The sequence below is a fragment of the Myxocyprinus asiaticus genome, chromosome 40 (assembly GCF_019703515.2).
Source record: "Myxocyprinus asiaticus isolate MX2 ecotype Aquarium Trade chromosome 40, UBuf_Myxa_2, whole genome shotgun sequence".
NCBI lineage: Eukaryota > Metazoa > Chordata > Actinopteri > Cypriniformes > Catostomidae > Myxocyprinus > Myxocyprinus asiaticus.
The window spans coordinates 15,784,745-15,806,028 of NC_059383.1; the positions used below are offsets into that span (position 1 = coordinate 15,784,745).

Consider the following 21,284-nt stretch of genomic DNA (forward strand, 5'->3'; position numbering starts at 1 on the left):
TCAATGACGAGCACGATTCGGAGGTTTCACTTTTCCCTCTGACATTAATTTTTTACTCCCCTAATGGTTTAGGTAAGGTTTGGGTTTGGGTTGGGGGATAGAATCTATAAATATATGTTTTTCTCTTCATTGTATAACGACCTGTAAAGCTGAAAACAACTTGCTTCACTACTAGCTTTTGGCGACCTCTCCTGGACATAAATGGACCTCGCACATGCCCATATGCCCTACACCACTTACCGCTTTGGCCACTGGGGGCAGTGTTTTGAAATTTCGGTCAATGTATACTGATTCTGCCGAAAGAAAAGTCGGTCTACTCTTTCCAATTTCACTGTGAGATCAGGCTGTGAAAAGAACCAACTCAAAAGAGTGATTAAAAAAAAAAAAAAACTTTCATAATATATTACTTTTTATTTAAATTATTTTATTATTCACATTTAAAATAGTGTTTTATTTGCTGCTATCCAAGACCATATCAGAACTGGCCTGCAAACCATTTTTGGGTCGAGACCCACCAGTTGAGAAACGTTGGTCTATGTAAAGCAAAACTTATACTTCTGAGTCAAACCTACACCATAGGTTTGCATTTATAGTTTGCCTTTGGTGTGTCCGTGTCGTTCTGCAAGTATGGCCAAAATGCTAGTGTACTGAGAGGAAATGCCTTAATTAATGAAATAATAAAACTTTTAATAAATAAACAAAAGTTATGTAATTTGTGGATCCAAAAGTATTTATGAAATTATTGTAGCATTAAAAATGAGTTCAGTATATGTAAAACATATTGAGATTTAGGTACATATTATTTATTAAAAATGTTGTCTGGCAATCAGAGAGAAAATTAATCAGGTATATACAGTGCATCCGGAAAGTATTCACAGCGCTTCACTTTTTCCACATTTTGTTATGTTACAGCCTTATTCCAAAATGGATTGAATTCATCATTTTCCTCAAAATTCTACAAACAATACCCCATAATGACAACGTGAAAGAAGTTTGTTTGAAATCTTTGCAAATTTATAAATATTAAAAAAACAAAAAAACAAAAAACAAAAAAAAAACATGTACATAAGTATTCACAGCCTTTGCTCAATACTTTGTTGAAGCACCTTTGGCAGCAATTACAGCCTCAAGTCTTTTTGAGTATGATGCTACAAGCTTGGCACACCTATTTTTGGGCAGTTTCTCCCATTCTTCTTTGCAGGACCTCTCAAGCTCCATCAGGTTGGATGGGGAGCGTCGGTGAACAGCCATTTTCAGATCTCTCCAGAGATGTTCAATCGGGTTCAAGTCTGGGCTCTGGCTGGGCCACTCAAGGACATTCACAGAGTTGTCCCGGAGCCACTCCTTTGTTATCTTGGCTGTGTGCTTAGGGTCGTTGTCCTGTTGGAAGATGAACCTTCACCCCAGTCTGAGGTCCATAGTGCTCTGGAGCAGGTTTTCATCAAGGATGTCTCTGTACATTGCTGCATTCATCTTTCCCTCGATCCTGACTAGTCTCCCAGTTCCTGCCACTGAAAAACATCCCCACAGCATGATGCTGCCACCACCATGCTTCACTGTAGGGATGGTATTGGCCAGGTGATGAGCGGTGCCTGGTTTCCTCCAGGCATGACGCTTGCCATTCAGGCCAAAGAGTTCAATCTTAGTTTCTCATGGTCTGAGAGTCCTTCAGGTGCCTTTTGGCAAACTCCAGGCAGGCTGTCATGTGCCTTTTACTGAGGAGTGGCTTCCGTCTGGCCACTCTACCATACAGGCCTGATTGGTGGAGTGCTGCAGAGATGGTTGTTCTTCTGGAAGGTTCTCCTCTCTCCACAGAGAAACACTGGAGCTCTGTCAGAGTGACCATCGGGTTCTTGGTCACCTCCCTGACTAAGGCCCTTCTCCCCCGATCGCTCAGTTTGGCCAGGCGGCCAGCTCTAGGAAGAGTGCTGGTGGTTCCAAACTTCTTCCATTTACGGATGATGGAGGCCACTGTGCTCATTGGGACCTTCAATGCTGCAGAAATTTTTCTGTACCCTTCCCCAGATCTGTGCCTCGATACAATCCTGTCTCAGAGGTCTACAGACAATTCCTTGGACTTCATGGCTTGGTTTGTGCTCTGACATGCACTGTTAACTGTGGGACCTTATATAGACAGGTGTGTGCCTTTCTAAATCATGTCCAATCAACTGAATTTACCACAGGTGGACTCCAATTAAGTTGTAGAAACATCTCAAGGATGATCAGTGGAAACAGGATGCACCTGAGCTCAATTTTGAGTGTCATGGCAAAGGCTGTGAATACTTATGTACATGGGATTTTTTTGTTTTTTATTTTTAATAAATTTGCAAAGATTTCAAACAAACTTCTTTCATGTTGTCATTATGGGGTATTGTTTGTAGAATTTTGAGGAAAATAATGAATTTAATCAATTTTGGAATAAGGCTGTAACATAACAAAATGTGGAAAAAGTGAAGTGCTGTGAATACTTTCCGGATGCAATGTACTGTATGCTTGCTCTTGAGTTATTTAAATAACAATTAATAAATATTTTTGCATATTGTGACACTCCGTGCTAAAAAAAAAAATCAAATTAACTACTTGCTTAACCAGTACAAAATAAGAGTTGTTTTAAAGGTTAGTAGCAGGAATTTACAATGCATATAGGCAATATAACCAACACTTTACAGGTGCTTTTTTAATTTGCTGCTAAATTAGAAGTGTACACCATACTGTCAAATGTATGGTTAAAAACATTGTACAGATTGGAAAATTCTCGAGCAGAATACAACAAATACTGTGCGACTCGCATACCAAATATATAAAGTTAAAAACCCTGAAGAAAAAGCACAGAGTTTATAAGTTGTAAACAGATGTGTCTTTTTGTTGTGTTTTCGGTTGTGACTTCATGAAACAAACAGAATACATAAACAGCAGATGCTCCCCATTAAAACAATGCTCTCGAGTTTAAATACAATGTGGTATGATGCATAGATCTTAAAATAATCTTGGAGAAAATGTGACACTACCTCGGATGTCTTTTTGCCATTCTGGGGGACGGATGCTGACCAATAGTTGTCAAAGCTGATCAATCACAACTGCTGTGGTCTGTGTTGACGTGACGTGTTAATACATTTTTGGAAAGGTGCATGTCAGGCTACAGCGTAGACTAAGCCGTAACTGCCATAGGTTCGATGCAGAAGTATAAATCGACCTTAATACACATGAGACAGACTTGGGTGTACTGCGAGTTCAGATTATGTTAAGGTGAGAAATAAAAATATATAAGAGCTTTTTTGAAAAACAAGGAAACAGATCTGAGAACTGTTCCAAAGAAATGTTTAATAGCCTAAACACAGTGTCAACATGCTGCTGAGGACACAAACCATGAAACCGACGTGCAACAGGCTGACAAAAGCTCCTACACAACACAGATAATAGCTCGGCAACAATGGAGCCAAAGAACAGCCTGCAGGCCAAGTTACACAGCCATAATTTAAACTGCTAATTCGCTTTCATCAAAAGAAGAAAAGCCTGTGTGCTTGAAAGTCAACTTGAAAGCAATAGCTGATAGATCACAATAGCTGAGAAAAGGATTCCCATTCTTCTAAACGACTACGTTGCGGAAGAGTTACGGAACTTTTACCAAAACGACCACAGACAAAGTTGCTTATATATCGATTTGCAATGGTAAAGTGCCTGCTGAAGTGGTGGTTTGGAACGGTGCATAATTTAAAGCATTTAAACTACACTCAAGCAATGCTTTAAGAAAAGTTATCAACCCTACAAGCAACAAAATATCAAATTACAAGGTAATTAAGGTGGCAATACATAACTAGCAAATCATGCAATTTATTTTTTAAATCAGAGCTGTATATTTATCTTGTACAAAATCAACAACAATAATATATATATATATATATACATATATATAAAACTCACTAAAATGAATTCGACAGAGATTTATGACATGTCACACCACACCGCTACTCAAACAGCTATTAAAATAACTTGCTACTGGAAAAAGCTACAATGTTTTTAAAACAGCTGAGCTACTGTCAGGCTACTGAAAAATTTAGTTAAGTTAGCAGCTATGTTACTCCCCAGTTCTGGGCTGGACACAGTGCTGAATAGTGTGGAAGGGGTCCTGCTGTGTTAGCCCTGCCTCAGTCTACAGAGCTAATGAAGTCAAGTGAGGTCCACTGGTTGGGTCCTCTGGAGAGCAGCACACAGACTTAATGAGCCTGGACCAGGCACTTCGGCTTGCTAATGAGAGCGTTCACACTGTTCCCAAGTGTGTGTATGTGTGTGTGTGCATGCATATGTGTAGACAGTTCAATTCATCCAGCCCCATTCAAACAGGTAGCAAATGAAGCAATGGTCAACTTTTTTGTTAATTTCGTGTCAGCTGTTGGTTAAATCACCAAGTTGTTGACCTTTGTTTGTCTGGAGAGTTGAGGATAGCCTCAGATGGCACGCCCACCTGACCATTTGATGCATACTGCACACAAAACTGGAAAGAACTTTTTTTTATCTTGCAATCTGATTGGCTGACTTGATGCAACTTCCAGGAGTAAGAGTTGTTTATTAGTCCAAAAAGTTGTGTTTACAAGGTACAAACAATGAGTTATTACAATTTGTGTCTTTGAGGATGAAATAATCACTGAATTTGCCATCAGTGCCATCAAATCTTTGAAATATACAATTCTGTTTGAGACACTTAGTGGCAAGTTAAGTGTGAGACTACAGGCAGAGTGCATGCAACAGCTACAGACAGTTACAGTATAGCTATAGAATAAAACATTTAAAAGTTAAAAATCCAGATGATATATCAGCCTATGTTGATCTGTAATCCCACCGTAAAGCTTTGCCTCGCATTTCAAAAATGGATCAAAATATGTCCTTTGGCTAGCATACCCAGACCACGTTCCGCACTCTTTGAAGTCACAAGGGAAGCTCACATAACACTAATAGCCAAGCTGTGCTCCATAAGGGTGAGTCACTTTTTTTCTTCTTCTTTTTTTTTTTTTTGCCTGGCTACCCAACAGCTTTCAGACCATGTTGACCTTAACCTGAGGAAAAACACACGCACGCGCTATTGCATTATCGGCTTCTTTCCACAGTCCACTTCCACCCAAATCTGCTCACAGCGCCAGACGACAACAAACTCCACCTCTAGGCCTCGCAAGCCCCTGAAAAACTGCAGCCACAACCACAGTTGTCAGACAATAATTTAAAAAAGGAGGAGGGAAAAAAACTGGCACAAGATTAACTGTACATACTGTACCCTGGGCTGTGGCAGGCAGCCCAGTCTGGCGCCCTGCCAAGTCCACAATAAAACAAACAGAGACGGCGTGCACCAGCCGAGAGGAGTGAGCAAGGGAGGGGGGTGGACGAGAGCAATGGTCCATCACAATACACACAGCATATCTAATAACATTTCTTACCACCTTTTCCTTAAAACGAGGGAGCGGAGGAGGTGGTTGAGGGCAAAGCCACTTGCTTGGTGTCGCCGTTGTGAGCGCTGATAAAAATCAAACCGCTCAGAACAGGAAGAATAAAAACAGAAAGTTTGCACTGAAAGAACAAAGCAAAAGAAAACAAATCAAAGAGCCACGCTGTGTCTCTGCCTCTCTGCCACTGTCTGTGTCTATAAAAGCATTTCCACTGAAAAGCTTGAGCGTTACACAAGAGTGAAGCTCTCTAGAGTCACACTGCTACAAACAAAAACCAGGTTAGCACTATGCGTCAAGCACTGAGCATACGAACGTTAAAACTGTTTGTTCTGGGGTTTTTCAGTGCTCTGTTTTGATGCGCTAAAAATAAGCAGCCTTGCGATGCATGCTTATTCTGGCTGTTAAGGGAGGCTGTCTGGGGCTGGTTCTTTGGAATTATGACTGTCACATTAATAGCACTGCGATTTCTCTGTTTTGGCTCAACCTTACTGGAGTAATGTAAAAGAGGAGGACAACAGGAAGTGATGGTGGCCAAGTGCTAAATAGACATGGCCCAAGCTTGGCCACCTCTTGAGCAGATCCTGTCACTAAATGTCTCACTCTTAAAGGGCATTTTCACACCTGATTCGCTTCAGGGGTCTGAGAGTGGTTTGACAGAACCACAAGATGAAGAAGAAAGAAAAAGAAGAGAAAGGTGAAAAAGAGAAGGAAGAGAAAGGAGAAGCAGAGGATAAAGCGGAGGAGGAAGAAAAAGAAGAGGATGAGGAAGAAGAAAAAGAGGAAAAGTATGAGGAAAAGGAGAAAGAAGAACCTCTAGAGGGATCAAGTGTTGAACACTTTGGTTCCGAAAGCAAGTGGTGAACGGACTAGAGAGAACTCCTGTGTAATTCTAAGAGGGTGAAGTGTGAGGGCCTGCAGACACTAACAACGAATCAAAAGATACTCATTCCTTCTGTTCGGAGAGGCTCTGAGCAAGGCAGTTGCTATACAAAGGTTTTTTTAAAGCGTCTCGTGGCACATAGTCTCATGCAACCCAATTTCTGAGCTCAGGATTATCCGCAGTCATATTATCCAAACTGCACAAGCCACCCTCCCATAAAGATTTCTGAATTACTATAAAGACATGGAATATCCTTTTGTACGAGTACAGGAGTCTGCTGTTGGTCACTGCGGAATACCAAACAGAGTTATTCATCAAAGTTCAGGCCCCTCTGTTTCATCACAGAAAGGCTCTTATAAATGTCACAATGAGGCACATCCTCCATGGGCCGCCATTATGAACATGCAGCCACTCCAATATCTCCACATTTTCTGTTATTGTTATTATCTTGGGAATTGAACAGCCTCTAAAATAAACATTTGATATTTCCTTAGAGCAGCATCTGCCATGCTGAGTAGTGCATAAATTGAATTGCACAGCCCAGCATGAGAGGTCACTCATCTCTCCACTCGACATGCTTTTAAACGTCCCTGAAAAATGTCAATCTCATCTCACTATATGAAGATATTTACATAAAAATAATCCACCTTGTGAGGCAAAAAGTACCTCATTCCCAGGTTTGGTGATGTTTTGTAAGTAATCTAATCTAAATCCCTAATTACTGTGGAATCAGTTACCTCAGTAAAGTACTCTTAATCATCATAAACCAGAGTGTGCTCAACAGGAGGGCGAAAAATCTAAAAATACTGACCATTGTGTGTGTCTGCTGTGGAGTGTGTAAGCACTTTGATTTCTGTGGTGTGTGATTTGGCAGTCAGACAGGAAGGTGAGGGGAGATTCCTGTTGAACTGGGCTGGTTTTTGGGAAACCCAGAGTCCCACAGCTTTTACAGACTCTATATAAACCAGAGTCACTGCAGAGCACAAAATAGCACTTCTGTATTAAAGAAAAGACTAACCTCTCCAGAAAAAAGTGCACATATACAACTTTCGTGATTTAAATGAGCAGTTTTCATCTGGTTTTGCTTCAGGACCAAGATTTCACATTGATCATCAGTGGCGACCCAACACAGTACTAAAATTGTTCAGCATTTAAAAATGAACTGAGAGCATGTCATGCAACCTGTCCACCTTGGCATCTTCTACGAAGTGACAGGTGAATTTGCACCAAAATACTGCAGACAGAAATTTAATGCACAGTCATTAATGTTAAAGGGATAGTTCACCCAAAAATGAAAATTCTCTCACCATTTACTCACCCTCATGACATCCCAGATGTGTGACTTTCTTTCTTCCTTCAGCAGAACACAAATGAAGATTTTTAGAAGAATGTTTCAGCTCTGTAGGTCCTCACAATGTGAAAGTGAATGGTGGTCAGAATTCTGAAGGTCCAAAAAGGACACAGAGGCATAAAAGTAATCCATAAGACTCCAGTGGTTAAATCAATGTCTACTGAAGCAATATGATAGGTGTGGGTGAGAAACAGACCAATATGCAAGTCCTTTTTTTTTTTTACTATCAAATCTCCAACTTTGATCAGCCCTGACCAGTAGGTGGCTGAATGTGAAAGTCACTTCCACACCAGAATGTAGTGAAAGTGTCTCACCCACACCTACCATATGGCTTAAGAAGATATGGATTTAAACACTGGAGTCTTATGGATTACTTTTATGCCTCTGTGTCCTTTTTGGACCTTCTGAATTCGGGTCACCATTTACTTTTTTTGTGAGGACCAACAGAGTGGTGATATTCTTCTAAACATCTTCATTTGTGTTTTGCAAAAGAAGAAAAGTCATACACATCTGGGAAGGCATGAGGGTGAGTAGATGAGAGAATTTAAATTTTTGGGTGAACTATTCCTTTAACAACAAAAGACACAGGAAATGGTTATTTCTCCATTTTAAAAGTTGATAAGACAATATATTTTTCCATCCTAACTATACACAATTATATGGTTAGTTGTATTTTTTGGTTTGCATTTATGTTTTTTCCTGCTGTCTGCAACCCTATCAGAAAAGACCTGCAACCCTTTTTTGGGTCGTGACCCACCAGTTAAGAACCACTGACTGAAATGAATGAATCAATAGCCTATGTGTATGTTGAATTACATGGCTGTTAGGCTAGTAAAGAACTAGAAACACAGACCTACTTACACACTTTCAATGTTTAACAGAAGGCCGATTCATGAATGAATGCATTAGCCATAACACCTCATGGTAATGCCCTAAACGAGGCAAGATATGATCAGCAAAACCAATTTCCTGCCAGTCAACACTGCTTTGGCCTGCACTATTTACCTCTGGATCATCCACAGAAAACATAAATCGCTGTTGGAGTCTTAACTTCTATTTTCAGTCAGGTGGAGCTATACATAGCTGTGAATGTGCCGATGTGTAGACAGCCCAGTGTAGATGCTAGTGTGTGTTACCTGAATGAGACAGCAAGTGCATCCTCAGGCGTAGACTATCTAGGAAGCGTTTGCCACAAAGCTCGCACCCATAGGTCTTCATTCCGCTGTGCAGTTTCCTGTAGGGAGAAACAGGACAAAATAACATTAGACAACACCATTTATGTCAATCACACAAAAACTGGGTGTTCAAAGCGCCTGGCTGTACTATGAGATTTGATTAGCATGCTAAATGGCAAGGACAAAACGGCATAATTTTCCTTCCCACCATGAGTTTATCACTCCACCTACACTAGATAACAAGACAGAGGGTTTTTAAAGAAATAATTTATCCAAAAATGACAATTCTTACACCCTGACTGTGTTGCAACACCATATGCTCCTATTTTTTCCCAGATTACACAAAAGTAGAAGTTTCTGATGAATATTTATGCAGCTTTTGGCAGAAAACAACAGTTTAAAGGGATCAGGGGCTGTCAAAATCCAAAAAGACAACCTGTATGAAAGGCTAGTATGAGTGATAAAATTTTTTCCCTCCTTGAATTTTGGTTTCTCACACAAAGCTATTGTATGGCTTCAAAACACTTGGAATATAGTGCAAGTGTATGGATTATTTTTATGATACTTACGGTGCTTTTTGTTTTCTGTTTTTTGAGCTTGACATACCCTGGTCACTATGATCAAGAGTTGTGTAATGGGGTGCAGCCAATCTTCATCTTAAATCTATGATTGGGCGATCGTTCTTGTTTTGTTTTTTTAAATTGCAGCATGCACAAAAATCACACACTGCCACTCTAATGAATGAGTGCTTGCTCAGCTCTCGAAGCATGACACTGCAGCCACTGGAAGGTGAGAAGTTGCAAATAATTAAGCATTCACGAGTTTACAATGTCAGACATGCAATAATTTAGATGAATATGCCGGTTTGTTTTAAAAATGTGTATGAACCGCATGTATGAATTTTAAGGTGCCCATTTTGATGAGTCATTACGGCAGTAATTCTGACTCACTGTACAGTTGTGTACACTGTACAGACATGGAGAAGACAAAGATACTTCAAACGGATGTAAAAATGAATTAAACAACAAATAAATTATAGGTGATGTTGCATGAGTCACGACAGTTAGATGGTGTGTGGAGTGATTGAGACAGTTTGAGTGATCATGCACACTATCAGTTTCACTTTCCAACATGTGCGCTTTCTACTACAGGTGCTCTTAGTCTCTCAGTCACTCATCCAAGCGCTATTTTGTGAGAACCCTGATTTAAATCAAAAATATGTTTGTCGCAATACAACTAATAACAGTTGAACATTCAATAACAGCACTGCGTTTTCACGCAGTTGCTTTATAATTACTGATTAGTGTTACAACCAAACGGCAAAGACTGTAAACAAGTCAAAGATATTAATGATTCTCACTAAAGCGGTTTTGGAGCTTGTAATTGATTTATCTTATTTTTGAACATATCTCTGCTGTATGTGACTCTCTCAAGGTGTTTAATGGTTGCCAGTATGTCACAATTATATTTGATAGTGACAACAGAACTATCATAACTGTTTTCTATTCAAATAAATGTTAGCATTTCCCAATTCATGTGCATTGTATACAGTGTGGGGCATTAACATATAACTGCAGCATATAACTTGTTAAAGTGTAGCAAAGGGGTACTTTAAAAAGAAAAATCGGTGATCGGATGGGTATCGACAGATCTGTGTTGTTAAAAAAAAACAGTGATCATATCGGCCTCAAATTTTCTGATTGGTGCACCAATATGGTTTCACGATACTTAAATTTCGAAACATTTCCACCTGAAAAAAAGAAAAGAAAAAAGAATAAGGGTTCGGAAAACATGAAGGTGAATAAATAATAATAGAAATCATTTTTGGGTGAACTATTCCTTTAAACTGGATCTCTTGTTCTGGGGAAAAATTAGAGTGAGAACTGCTGAGAGAGAGAGAGAGTAAAAAACATTGATAGAGAAATAAACCATTGTTTGCAATCACTTGATGCCGAACTTGCACATTTACCAGTAATCAACCCTTTAGCTGATGATTTCCAAATTAGATGATCAAGAGTAGATTTTTACTAGACTCCTTTTTCGGAAAGGGAAGCTGTGAAATGCCTTAAAAGCAAAAGTTCTCAATGGCACATGAGGTTTCAAAGTTCTATTGTTCATTGATTTAGATCCCTGTGTGGGGATGAAGGAGCCCTTTATCTAAACAGGAACATATAGATGGCCATGAGCTCCCAGATAAGAGTGAATGTAATGCTACAGCAAAGCAGGCTGCATTTGGCTCCAGGCTCCATTTCAAACAAGAGGTCAACTTTTCATGAGGCATAAAGTGAAACATTTGTTCTCCAAATTTGAAAATCTCTGAGCTTTGATAGAAAGATATGAAAGATCAACCAATCAAAATGCTGTCACATTAAATACAGGGAAAGAAAGATCTGTGCACTGCAAAAAAAGAATCCTTTCCTTTATCAGTATTCTTGTCTTGTTTTCTAGTAAAAATATCTACATATCCTAAAAACAAGATAAACTTTCTTGAAGCATTTTTAAACTGGATAAACTTAACCAAATGTAGCTGAATTTTTGCTTAAAACAAGGTAAAAAACACAATTCTGATGAGAAATGGGTAGCAAATATAAAACATAATTCAAGATATATTGTCTGAATTTTTTTTTAGCGATTTTTTTATTGTTGCACCCCCTTGAATATGGGAGTGTATGGAGACACTGTAGCACACTCTTTTTCATCTACAGTTACCAAAATTGGTACATATATAGTTCTCATCAAGACAGACAACGTTCATAATTACGGTCATTAGCTCGCCCAACAGGAATAGCCATTTTGGATTTTTTTTAAATTTCAGGCTCTGAACTTTTAAATACTTTTCCTAGGGGATTCATGTGACAATCACCAAATTTAGGCAACATTATGCCAAGACATTAAAGATGCTAAACTGTGAACGGATTTTTGATATACTGAACGGTGCTGCCATGGCTAGGCAATAAATAATTGGCAAAAAATGGGAAACAGGAAGTGTCACCTATCTTCTGCGTGCATTCTGTGATTTAGATCAAAATTTAGCTGTAAGTATGGTAATGGGGGCTGATCAGATGGATGTGGCTATTGTGGTTCATGGTCATAGCACCACCACCTGGCAGCAGGAAGTGTGTCCCTTACATCATGCTTTGAAATAGTCTTCTTACATTTACCCAAATCGCTTCAAATTTTTTTAGAATAATGTCAAGATACAGCTAATGTAAAATTGTGAAGGGTTACTTAATATCTTAAATTGTGTCCCCAAGGCAACATATTAAATGTTATGATCCTTTTTAAAAAAATTTTATATTCATGTGTTTTTGAGGCACGTCGTTTTCTCGACAAAATGTATGTCTATTGCATACTGTGGCAACTAAAAAACAAACACAAAGACAATGTTAAGCTTCATTTAATGAACCAAATAGCTTTCAACTGTGTTTGATATAATAGCAAGTGATTTTCTTGTACCAAATTAGCAATTTAGCATGATTACTCAAGAATAAGGTGTTGGAGTGATGGCTGCTGGAAATGGGGCCTGTCTAGATTTGATTGAAAATGACTTTTTTCAAATAGTGATGGTGCTGTTTTTTACATCAGTAATGTCCTGACTATAATTTGTGATCAGTTGAATGCCATTTTGGTGAATTAAAGTACCAATTTCCTTCAAAACAGCAAAATCTGTACATTATTCCAAACTTTTGGCTGCCAGTGTATAGTAATAGTATAGTTCAAAAAGACAACTTAACAGTTCTCCATTTCTTAATTCATTTTACAAAAAGTAACATAAGGCTTGAATACCTCTGCCCCTTACCACCAGAATGTGGAAATAACTTTTACCTTCTGATCAGACCCACTGTATCACCTATATTCCTCTACGACACCCAAACAACACCCCAAAATATACCTCAAAGCTCTGGAATAAAATAAAAGTGATCACCACTAAACATGTAAAAACAAGATTTTATTCAAATACATTTTGGTCATTAAAGGCTTAGTTCACCCAAAAAGGAAAATTCTCTCATGATTTACTTACCTTTAAGCCATTCCAGATGTGTATGACTTTTATTCTTCAGCAGAACCGAAATGCATAATTTTAAAAGCAGATTTCAGCTCTGTTTGTCCATACAATGCAAGTAAACGGGTGCCATCAGGCTGCTGGCTGTTTGACGGTCCAAAAGGCATATTTGGTCAGCATTAAAAGTCATCCACATGACTTCAGTCAATCAAATAATGTCTTCTGAAGCAACTCAATACATTTGTGTAAGAAACAAACTGATAATTATTTATTTTTTTTTTTTACTTTAAATTGTTGCTTCCGGCCAGCGCTGGATTGCTGTTTGAAATTAACTAACTCTCGCGCAACGTTCGTTCCTTTGTTATAAAGCGCATACTTCCGACGTCACGAGACAGTAACGTGATGTGTCGACTGCTGGAAGCGATTTTTAAAAGTTAATAAAGTTTTAATTATCGATTTATTTTTTACACAAATGTATTAATTTGCTTCAGAAGACATTAACTGATCGACTGGAGTTGTGTGGATTACTTTTATGCTGCCTAAAGACGCCTTTTGGACCATCAAACCACCAGCAGCCTGATGGCACCATTTTACTTGCATTGTATGGACAAACTTAATTTCTTAATTTCGGTTCTGCTAAAGAACGAGAGTCAATCACATCTGGGATGGTTTAAAGGCAAGTAAATCAAGAGAAAATTTTGATTTTTGGGTGAACTAACACACAATTCTAGAAGCTCAACAAAAGGTGCATATATGATTTTAATTTATTTTGTTATAACGACCTCCCTATGATTCTGCAATCTAAATCCCTTGCCCTAGTTTGGCCAACAATATATACATTTACAGAAATGTACACACTGTGCCACTCAGTTGACATTGTTCATGAACAGCAAAGAAACATGCCAAGGTTGGCGTTAGCACACAAGTGTGGATTATCTTTTGAATGTGTGTGTCCTAGAGACTGCAAATTTGGTATGGGGGCTATTCGTGCCCAGAAATTACTCTTCATTTAAAATAATTTTCTAAAAAGGCTACTTCAAAAGCTTGCCAGATAATCACATTCATTCAATTAATTTACAATACACCAACATTCGCTCTTTGTCTTAAGTCTGATATGCTGAAAACTGCTCCGTAAATGTTTTCAAATTCAGAATCGCGAACAGCATATGAATCATGCACTGTGTAGCATTTTCAACTAAAAATGGAGAATTTTGCCAAATGGTGAATATTGAAATAACAGTACCGTACAACATATCAGTCATAAAATAGTGTGCAAATATTGCATGTTGTGAGAATCTGCATCACATGCTGGGTTGTAAAGCTTTTTTCCCTTTAGTATAAGCAAGAGTTGGCAGAACATGGAAACAGTGATGAGAATTATAAAGCAAGGAAGTGTGGTTAAACCACGGAGATAAGAAAAAGAGAAAAAGACTTGAGAAAATAAATGGTGTTGGGGCGGGTGGGGGTTGAGAGAAAACTTGCAATGCATCCAAAATCCTGATGGCTGTCTTCTAGATGGGGATTGTGGAGACCCAACAAACAAAGAGAAGAATGAAGCAGCAAAGCCCTTTGGCAAGCTGCAAGTAATTAAAAAGGCCTGTAAATGCCTTCCAGGATAAAGGGCACTTCAAAAGACAGGCGGGTGAGTGAGCAAGCATGGCAGGAGGAGGAGCTGGGAAAAGCCAGAGGTCTGTGCACCTTTGGGTTCAGGGCTAATGCAGCACAATACAGATACTGTAGAGAAAACACTCAAAGGCCTTTGTGTGCCTTCAACCTAAACGTTGTCCATCTCCTGAGGTCTGAGGAGAGTGCGCTTCCACTGATTAGAGACTGACAGAAAGCTCATACTGTCAGAGTCACCCTCCAAGCCCTGAAGGGAGGTTTAAGAACCGATAGAAGCCAGAAACTAGCTACCTGGGGCAGGAAGGGCTTACTTTCAATACCCTACGGTGGCAGTAAAGTGCAAAACAAAACAACAAATCTAAAAACACAACAGCAAATCCAAAGACAAAATAACAATTCAGAAACACATCAACAAATCATAAAACACAATGGCACTGGGGGCCTGGGTAGCTCAGTGAGAAAAGACACTGACTACCACACCTGGAGTCGCGAGTTCGAATCCAGGGCATGCTGAGTGACTCCACCCAGGTCTCTTAAGCAACCAAATTGGCCCAGTTGCTAGAGAGGGTAGAGTCATATAGGGTAACCTCCTTGTGGTAGCTATAATGTGGTTTGCTCTCAGTGGGGCATGTGGTGAGTTGTGCATGGATGCCGCGGAGAATAGCGTGAAGCCTCCACACGCGCTATGTCTCTGAGGTAACGCGCTCAACAAGCCACATAAGTTGCGCGGACTGACGGTCTCAGACGTGGAGGCAACTGAGATTTGTCCTCCGCCACCCGGATTGAGGCAAGTTACTACGCCACCACGAGGACCTACAGCGCATTGGGAATTGGGCATTCCAAATTGGGGAGAAAAAGGGGAGAAAAAACCCCACAATGGCAAACCCGAAAACAAGAGCAAATCAGAAAACACAACACCAAATCAAGAAACAAAACAAGTTAGAAAACACAACAGCAATTCAGTCGAAACGTAAAGGGTAGGTACCACAGCTTCTCACCTGATTGGCTGTGTGGAGAATATCTAGTCCTTTCTTCAGGACTGGTTCTCTGCCCACTTGTGTGATTATTTCAAAATTAATTCCAAATGCTCAATTACTGATAATTGTGAGTGGTTTGTCACTCAGTAAAGCAGTAATGGGACACTTTATAACAAAGAGAGCAAAAACAGCGAGCAGAAAATTTTTTTAGGTATGATGTTCGTCTACGGTGTAAGGGGCCATCTAAAATTTCCACAAACTGCGCCAAAACGCCGGTGTCCAAGCGTTCATTCAATTGACTTGCATATTCTAACATAACACTGTTATTAAAAAAGCATTTTCTCATTCTTTCTACATCTAAAGCCAGCATGTTCAATTATGAGTACAGTGTTCAATTATTTTAGAAAAAAAAAAAAAACTGCTGAAATTTGAACAAGATTTTATTTTCATATTATAGATTTTATTTTCATATTATAAAGTTTGTAGAAGGCTGCATTAGATATGCTGATTTACTCTAGATCAGATTTTCCCAGGATGTGGAATTATACATATACAGTATTCAATTATTTTTTAAATAATAATAATAATAATAATAATAATAATAATAATAAAACAATGTAAGTTAGTCATTCACACCACTGGCAGCCTGCTACAACTTTTCACACAACGTCTCGTTCCCTCCATCAGGGAACGGAGGTTACGACAGTAACAGAGATGTTCCCATTCTGTCACTCACTCGACGTTGTGTCGATGCAGTGACACTAGGGGTCCCTATACGAAATGCCACAATAGCTGAACTGTGTTACGTGGACTGCCGATGCAGGTGTAGGCAAGCTACTGTGAACGTAGGAATAGATGCACTCGGACTGCACGTAGCCTCCCCAGATGCCCCAAAATGTCATGTAATTCCCAAAAACCCTGAGGGGTGGGGGGGTGGGGAAGGAGACGTATCAAGTATGGGACGTGAAGAGAATGCCGCAGAACCGGGGCGGGCACCTGGCGAATTGAATCGCATAGCCGAGTCGGATGTTCTTGCCAGCCAGCGCGACGGGTTGGAAAGCGATAGCCACGCGTCCAAACTCCGGGCAAGGGGCACTAACGGAAGGATCGCATCCGACGTTCCTGGGGGTGGGGCCTCGCAGCGGGGGGGAGCAGGGAGTGCCGCGTCGGGGAGCAGTGCTCCGACCCGAGGCGGCCGCGCTGAGGGGACCCTCGAAGCACTTAAGCTCCGCGTGCCCGGCACAAGGCGACCCGAGGAAAGAGGAAACTGCTCTTTTTTTGACAATGTGGTTACCGCAGCCCGTACGGGACAGAAAAGAAAAAGAGAACAAAAGATTTTCCTCCTGGCCCTCCACCGGGGGATGGAGTGGGCTGGCTACCAGCTCCGGAGTTCCCACAGACATCTCGATCCTTGGGTGTCCCGTCTCAGGGGCACTTGGAAGCCCTCCTGGGGGGCTTTGCGGCCGGCCGAGAAGCGGGGGGTGTCCCTCTCCTGCGGGGGGCTCTACGCCGGGGCTGAGGGCTGGGCTCGGGCTGGGGCGGAGCCGGTTGAGTTTGTGTTGCCGCAGGGGGATGCCCTCGGCGAACAGACGGGGTGTGCACTCTTGAGCCACGTCGGGACAAGATGTGCTGAATGGCCTCCGTCTGTTGCTTTACCGCCGAGAACTGCTGGGTGAAGTCCTCGACGGTGTCACCGAAGAGGCCGACCTGGGAGATGGGCGTGTTAAGGAACCGTGCCTTGTCCGTGTCCCTCATCTCGACCAGGTTCAGCCACAGGTGGCGCTCCTGGATCACAAGCGTGGACATCGTCTGCCCGAATGTGCGCGCTGTGACCTTAGTCGCACGGAGGGCGAAACCGGTCGCTGAGTGCAGCTCTTCTAGCACACCAGGATCAGAACTACCTCATGCAGCTCTTTCAAAGCCTTGGCCTGATGGACCTGTAAGAGGGCCATGGCGTGCAGGGCGGAGGCGGCCTTTAGTCGCCAGAGACGACGTCGTCCTACAGGCTCTGGGAGGGAGTGCTGGGTGACTCTGCCAGGTGGTGGCACTCGGCAGGCACAGGTGTGCCGCGATCACCTTATCCACCTGGGGTATTGCGGCATAACCCTTGGCCGCCCCACCGTCGAGGGTAGTGAGAGCAGACGAGCTGAAGGATCGGATTCGGGCAGCGAAAGGTGCCCTCCACGATCGCGTCAGCTCGTCGTGCACTACCGGGAAGAAGGGGACTGGAGGGGGGCATGGCCGTGAGCGGCGGCCCCGGCAAGCATGGCGGTCAGCTCCGCGCCAGCCTCAGACTGGGCTGCCACACCCGAAGGCAGCAGCCCAGTCGAGTCCTAGGCATCCGACATCACCAAGGCGCTCTCCGTTGCAGTGATCGACATCTCATCTGGCTCACAAGCTCCGAAAGAGACATTAGGCTGGCACTGAGGCGAGCTGCTTGTCTCATCAAAGAACTGGACGGGCGCAAACGAGCGTACCAAGGAGTGGGCGGTCTGTGGGGGTTTACCCAGCGGAACAGTACCCATTGAAGCCCCCGAATCGCCTTCAGTGTCAACCAGGGCGGCCTCATACCCGTAGATAGAAGGACCAGCGGGGGGGACAGCTGAAGTGGCTTTCCCTCAAAAGAAATAAAGCCGCGACCACAATGTTGCCATGGTCATGTTCTCGCAATGAGAACATGAACCATCCACGAACGCTTCCTCAACATGATTTTGGCTCAGGCACGTGAGGCAGTGATCGTGACCGTCAGAGGCGGAGAGGTAACGACCGCATCCAGGAACTGCACAGAGACGGAAGGGCATCTTTAAAAAGGCGTTCAATGTCATTGTGCCTGCTCTAATAAAGGAAATATACTCTTTAGAAAAAATCAACTCTTTTAAAGCGCTGTCGAAGCGTCCAGGGGCGTAGTCTGCAGTGGAGTGCAGAGTGGAGAGAAAGCCGCTGGAATGCTGGAACAGCACACGCTTCTGAAGAGGTGAATGGATCAGTAGTAGTATTCAGCTTGCTGAAATACAACCACTCGGCTCCGAAGAAAAAATCTGAATGAATCCGCATTCCAGCATCCTTTTTATACCCGTATGTCAGGGGGAGTGGCATGCAAATTCTACTCGCCAATTCTCACTGGCCTTTTCTCAAAGATCTGAAGGTGTCTCGGGCTCTCAAGATCAACCCCTACTGTCACTACATCGACACAACATCGAGTGAGTGACAGAAGGGGAACAAACTGTAACTCTATCCCTCACAATCTTGTTTTCATTTACATCACATTAAATCTGCCCTGACTATGGTCCGGTTAATCCTTGCGAAGAGACTCAAACTTCATTTGGTGTTGAGCAGAAAGACATTTATGTGCAATCCCATAGTTTGCTTCAAAGCAGTGGGAGGTAATTTTTATCTGCTCTTCATTTTTACAGGTGGTTGGAAGAGAGGGTGACCCTGGATATGACGTGCTCGAACCCGCTTCCAGTGTGGACCATGGCAGCAGTCCTGTCGTAAAGGTGAAGTGGTTGGGGTACCTGCCCTTGCAATTACTACATCTTCTATTTTCTGGACCAGAAGTTAATGCCTCTGTAGATTTTATGGGACATATAAGCCCCAGCACCCCTTCTCTTCAACATACACACACCTCCTGAGAGTGAACTATGGCAGTTCTTTTTCCCTGAAGCCACTGCAACCAGCTTTGCTCTGGCTTTGCCACAGAAACTGTAGATGTGTGTGTGTGAAAGCAAAAAAAAAAAAAAAAAAAAAAAATTGGGGAGGGGTGGCACACACACACACACACACACACACACACACACACACACACACACACACACACACACACACACACACAGTGCCTGAAACAGACTGACTGTAGTCATTACGGAAGCATGCATAAAACTCTCAAGCCATTTACTCAGTTAATAAGCGACTTTGTCTAACAGTCAGTTTTGACAACGGCAATAAATTTTTAATTTATGTCAACAAAACATATGCTGAACACCTAATTTCAATGCCGGAGTGGCGTGCTGGCTTGTAAATCAGCTTCATGTTTGAAACCCGAGTAGATTACGGGTCCATGTTATTGAGCTGTTAGAGCCCGGCCCATATAAATCTGAACTTTCTCACTCTAGAGTGGACCCCGGGTCGTACATCATAGCCAGGAGTTTCCCCTCACAGTGTGGCCTGCTCGCCGCCCCCCAGCAGGACGGAAACCTGAAAAACATAATATTCCTCTCCAGGGTCTAAAGAGCAGCGCAATGAGCAGCCGAGTCAGAAACATGCCATTAACCTGCGACAAATGAGATGGAAGGAATTTAACACGTGCATTCAAATGACTTCAAATTCCGATCAATTAATTGCACAAATCTGCATACTTTCATCATAAACTAGACGATGGGTCATCTGAATGTCTAGTCGGTCTTGAGGAAGCCCTGTATAATAAGGCTGATTTAGTGTCATGTCAATCAGCTCAAAAACAGCTGGATTGACCAAAACATAATGGAAATGAATGCAGGGGTTTCGAGACACATGTGTAACATTACTGTCCTCTACCATGTCCTTTTCATCCTGGGGTCTTTCATCTCTTTGGCCCACCCCTCTGAAACAGGTTGCAGGACTGCTAGGCTCGAGAACAGCGCACTTAACAACCATGGTAGGGGGCATGCGACACTTAGGCCAGCAGGAGAGGCCACGTACGTTAGGCCACTGCCCCTGCCAAACAAATGATAATGCGAGCGAATCATGGGAGAGTGGAGGGCTGTTCCTGGGAACAGAGAAGCTGGCCCGTGCAGCCAACCATGCCACTCATTCATCTGCTTTTAGAAGGGTCCTACTCAATCCCTAAAAGGCATGCCGGCCCATGCACACACTCAGATTAAGGTATTTGTCAAAGGGAGCCAACTACGAGCAGAACAGAGAAAGAGAAAGTGGGGTGGGGGGTAATCTGTCAATCCACTGCTGCACTTGATCTTAATAGAGATTTCAGTGAGGTGTTGACATGATGCTGCCACACCATTACCATAATGATGATTAATGTTAATTGACTTCTCAAAAGATCCTTTTGGTAAAGGACAGTTGACTCACCTCAGCTATAAAGTGTTTTATTACAACAATTTTACAACAACTGAAAGATAAATAACTGAAAATGATTATGTGGAACAAAACGTGGGGTTAAAAAGTTGACATACAAAAATGCTTCTATGTTTCATTTTTCTAATTTTATTTCATACCATTGTTATTGTCATTACAATATTTGAGAGAAAATTTAAACTGAAAAATGAACATGATTCGATACATTTTTTTAGTATTTGGTACGTCCCCCTTTTGCTTTTATGACTTCATGCACTTGAGCAGGCATGTTATCCGATCTATGTTATCCCAGCATAATCTGAGCATCTTCAATGGACCCTTTTTCACAAACTGCGATGACGTGTTTCCGCCTTATTTAGCAGCACAAATCTAGCAAACTTTAAATTTATAACATTCTGCATCATATTACCCTGGCATTAGTTTTAAAAAATGAGTTACCACAGATGCAATGAGGTTTCTAATACAGCTGCTGACAGAGTGACTGTACATTTGTCATCTTCTCTCTTCTGACTATCGTAATCCACAACTCTCTATTTTTTTCTTCATTTGGAAAGTTGTGGAAATGTGATAGTGCTGTTTGTTTGTTCTTTTGATGTTGAAGCAAATAGGTAAACAAAAATTTTATTTGCCATGGTATCCCATTCACTCCCATTCACTCCCATTCACTGCTATTGAGGTTTAACTGCAATCATTTACTTCCGCGCTACAAAACCCAGAAGGGTGAAAAGGGTCCATGGAGGCAAGGACATATGAACTTTTTGTTCAAGGAG

The 21,284-nt window shown here is 41.7% G+C and overlaps 1 protein-coding gene across 1 annotated transcript in view; it reads right to left on the reverse strand.

Annotated features, from left to right (window-relative positions):
• Positions 1–21,284, reverse strand: part of LOC127431368 (zinc finger and BTB domain-containing protein 16-A-like) — a 140,382-nt gene that overhangs the window by 71,314 nt on the left and 47,784 nt on the right. Inside the window, exon 3 of the mRNA XM_051681794.1 lies at positions 8,803–8,900. Within this exon, the coding sequence (XP_051537754.1) occupies positions 8,803–8,900 (98 nt within the window). The remainder of the gene's footprint in view (positions 1–8,802; positions 8,901–21,284) is intronic.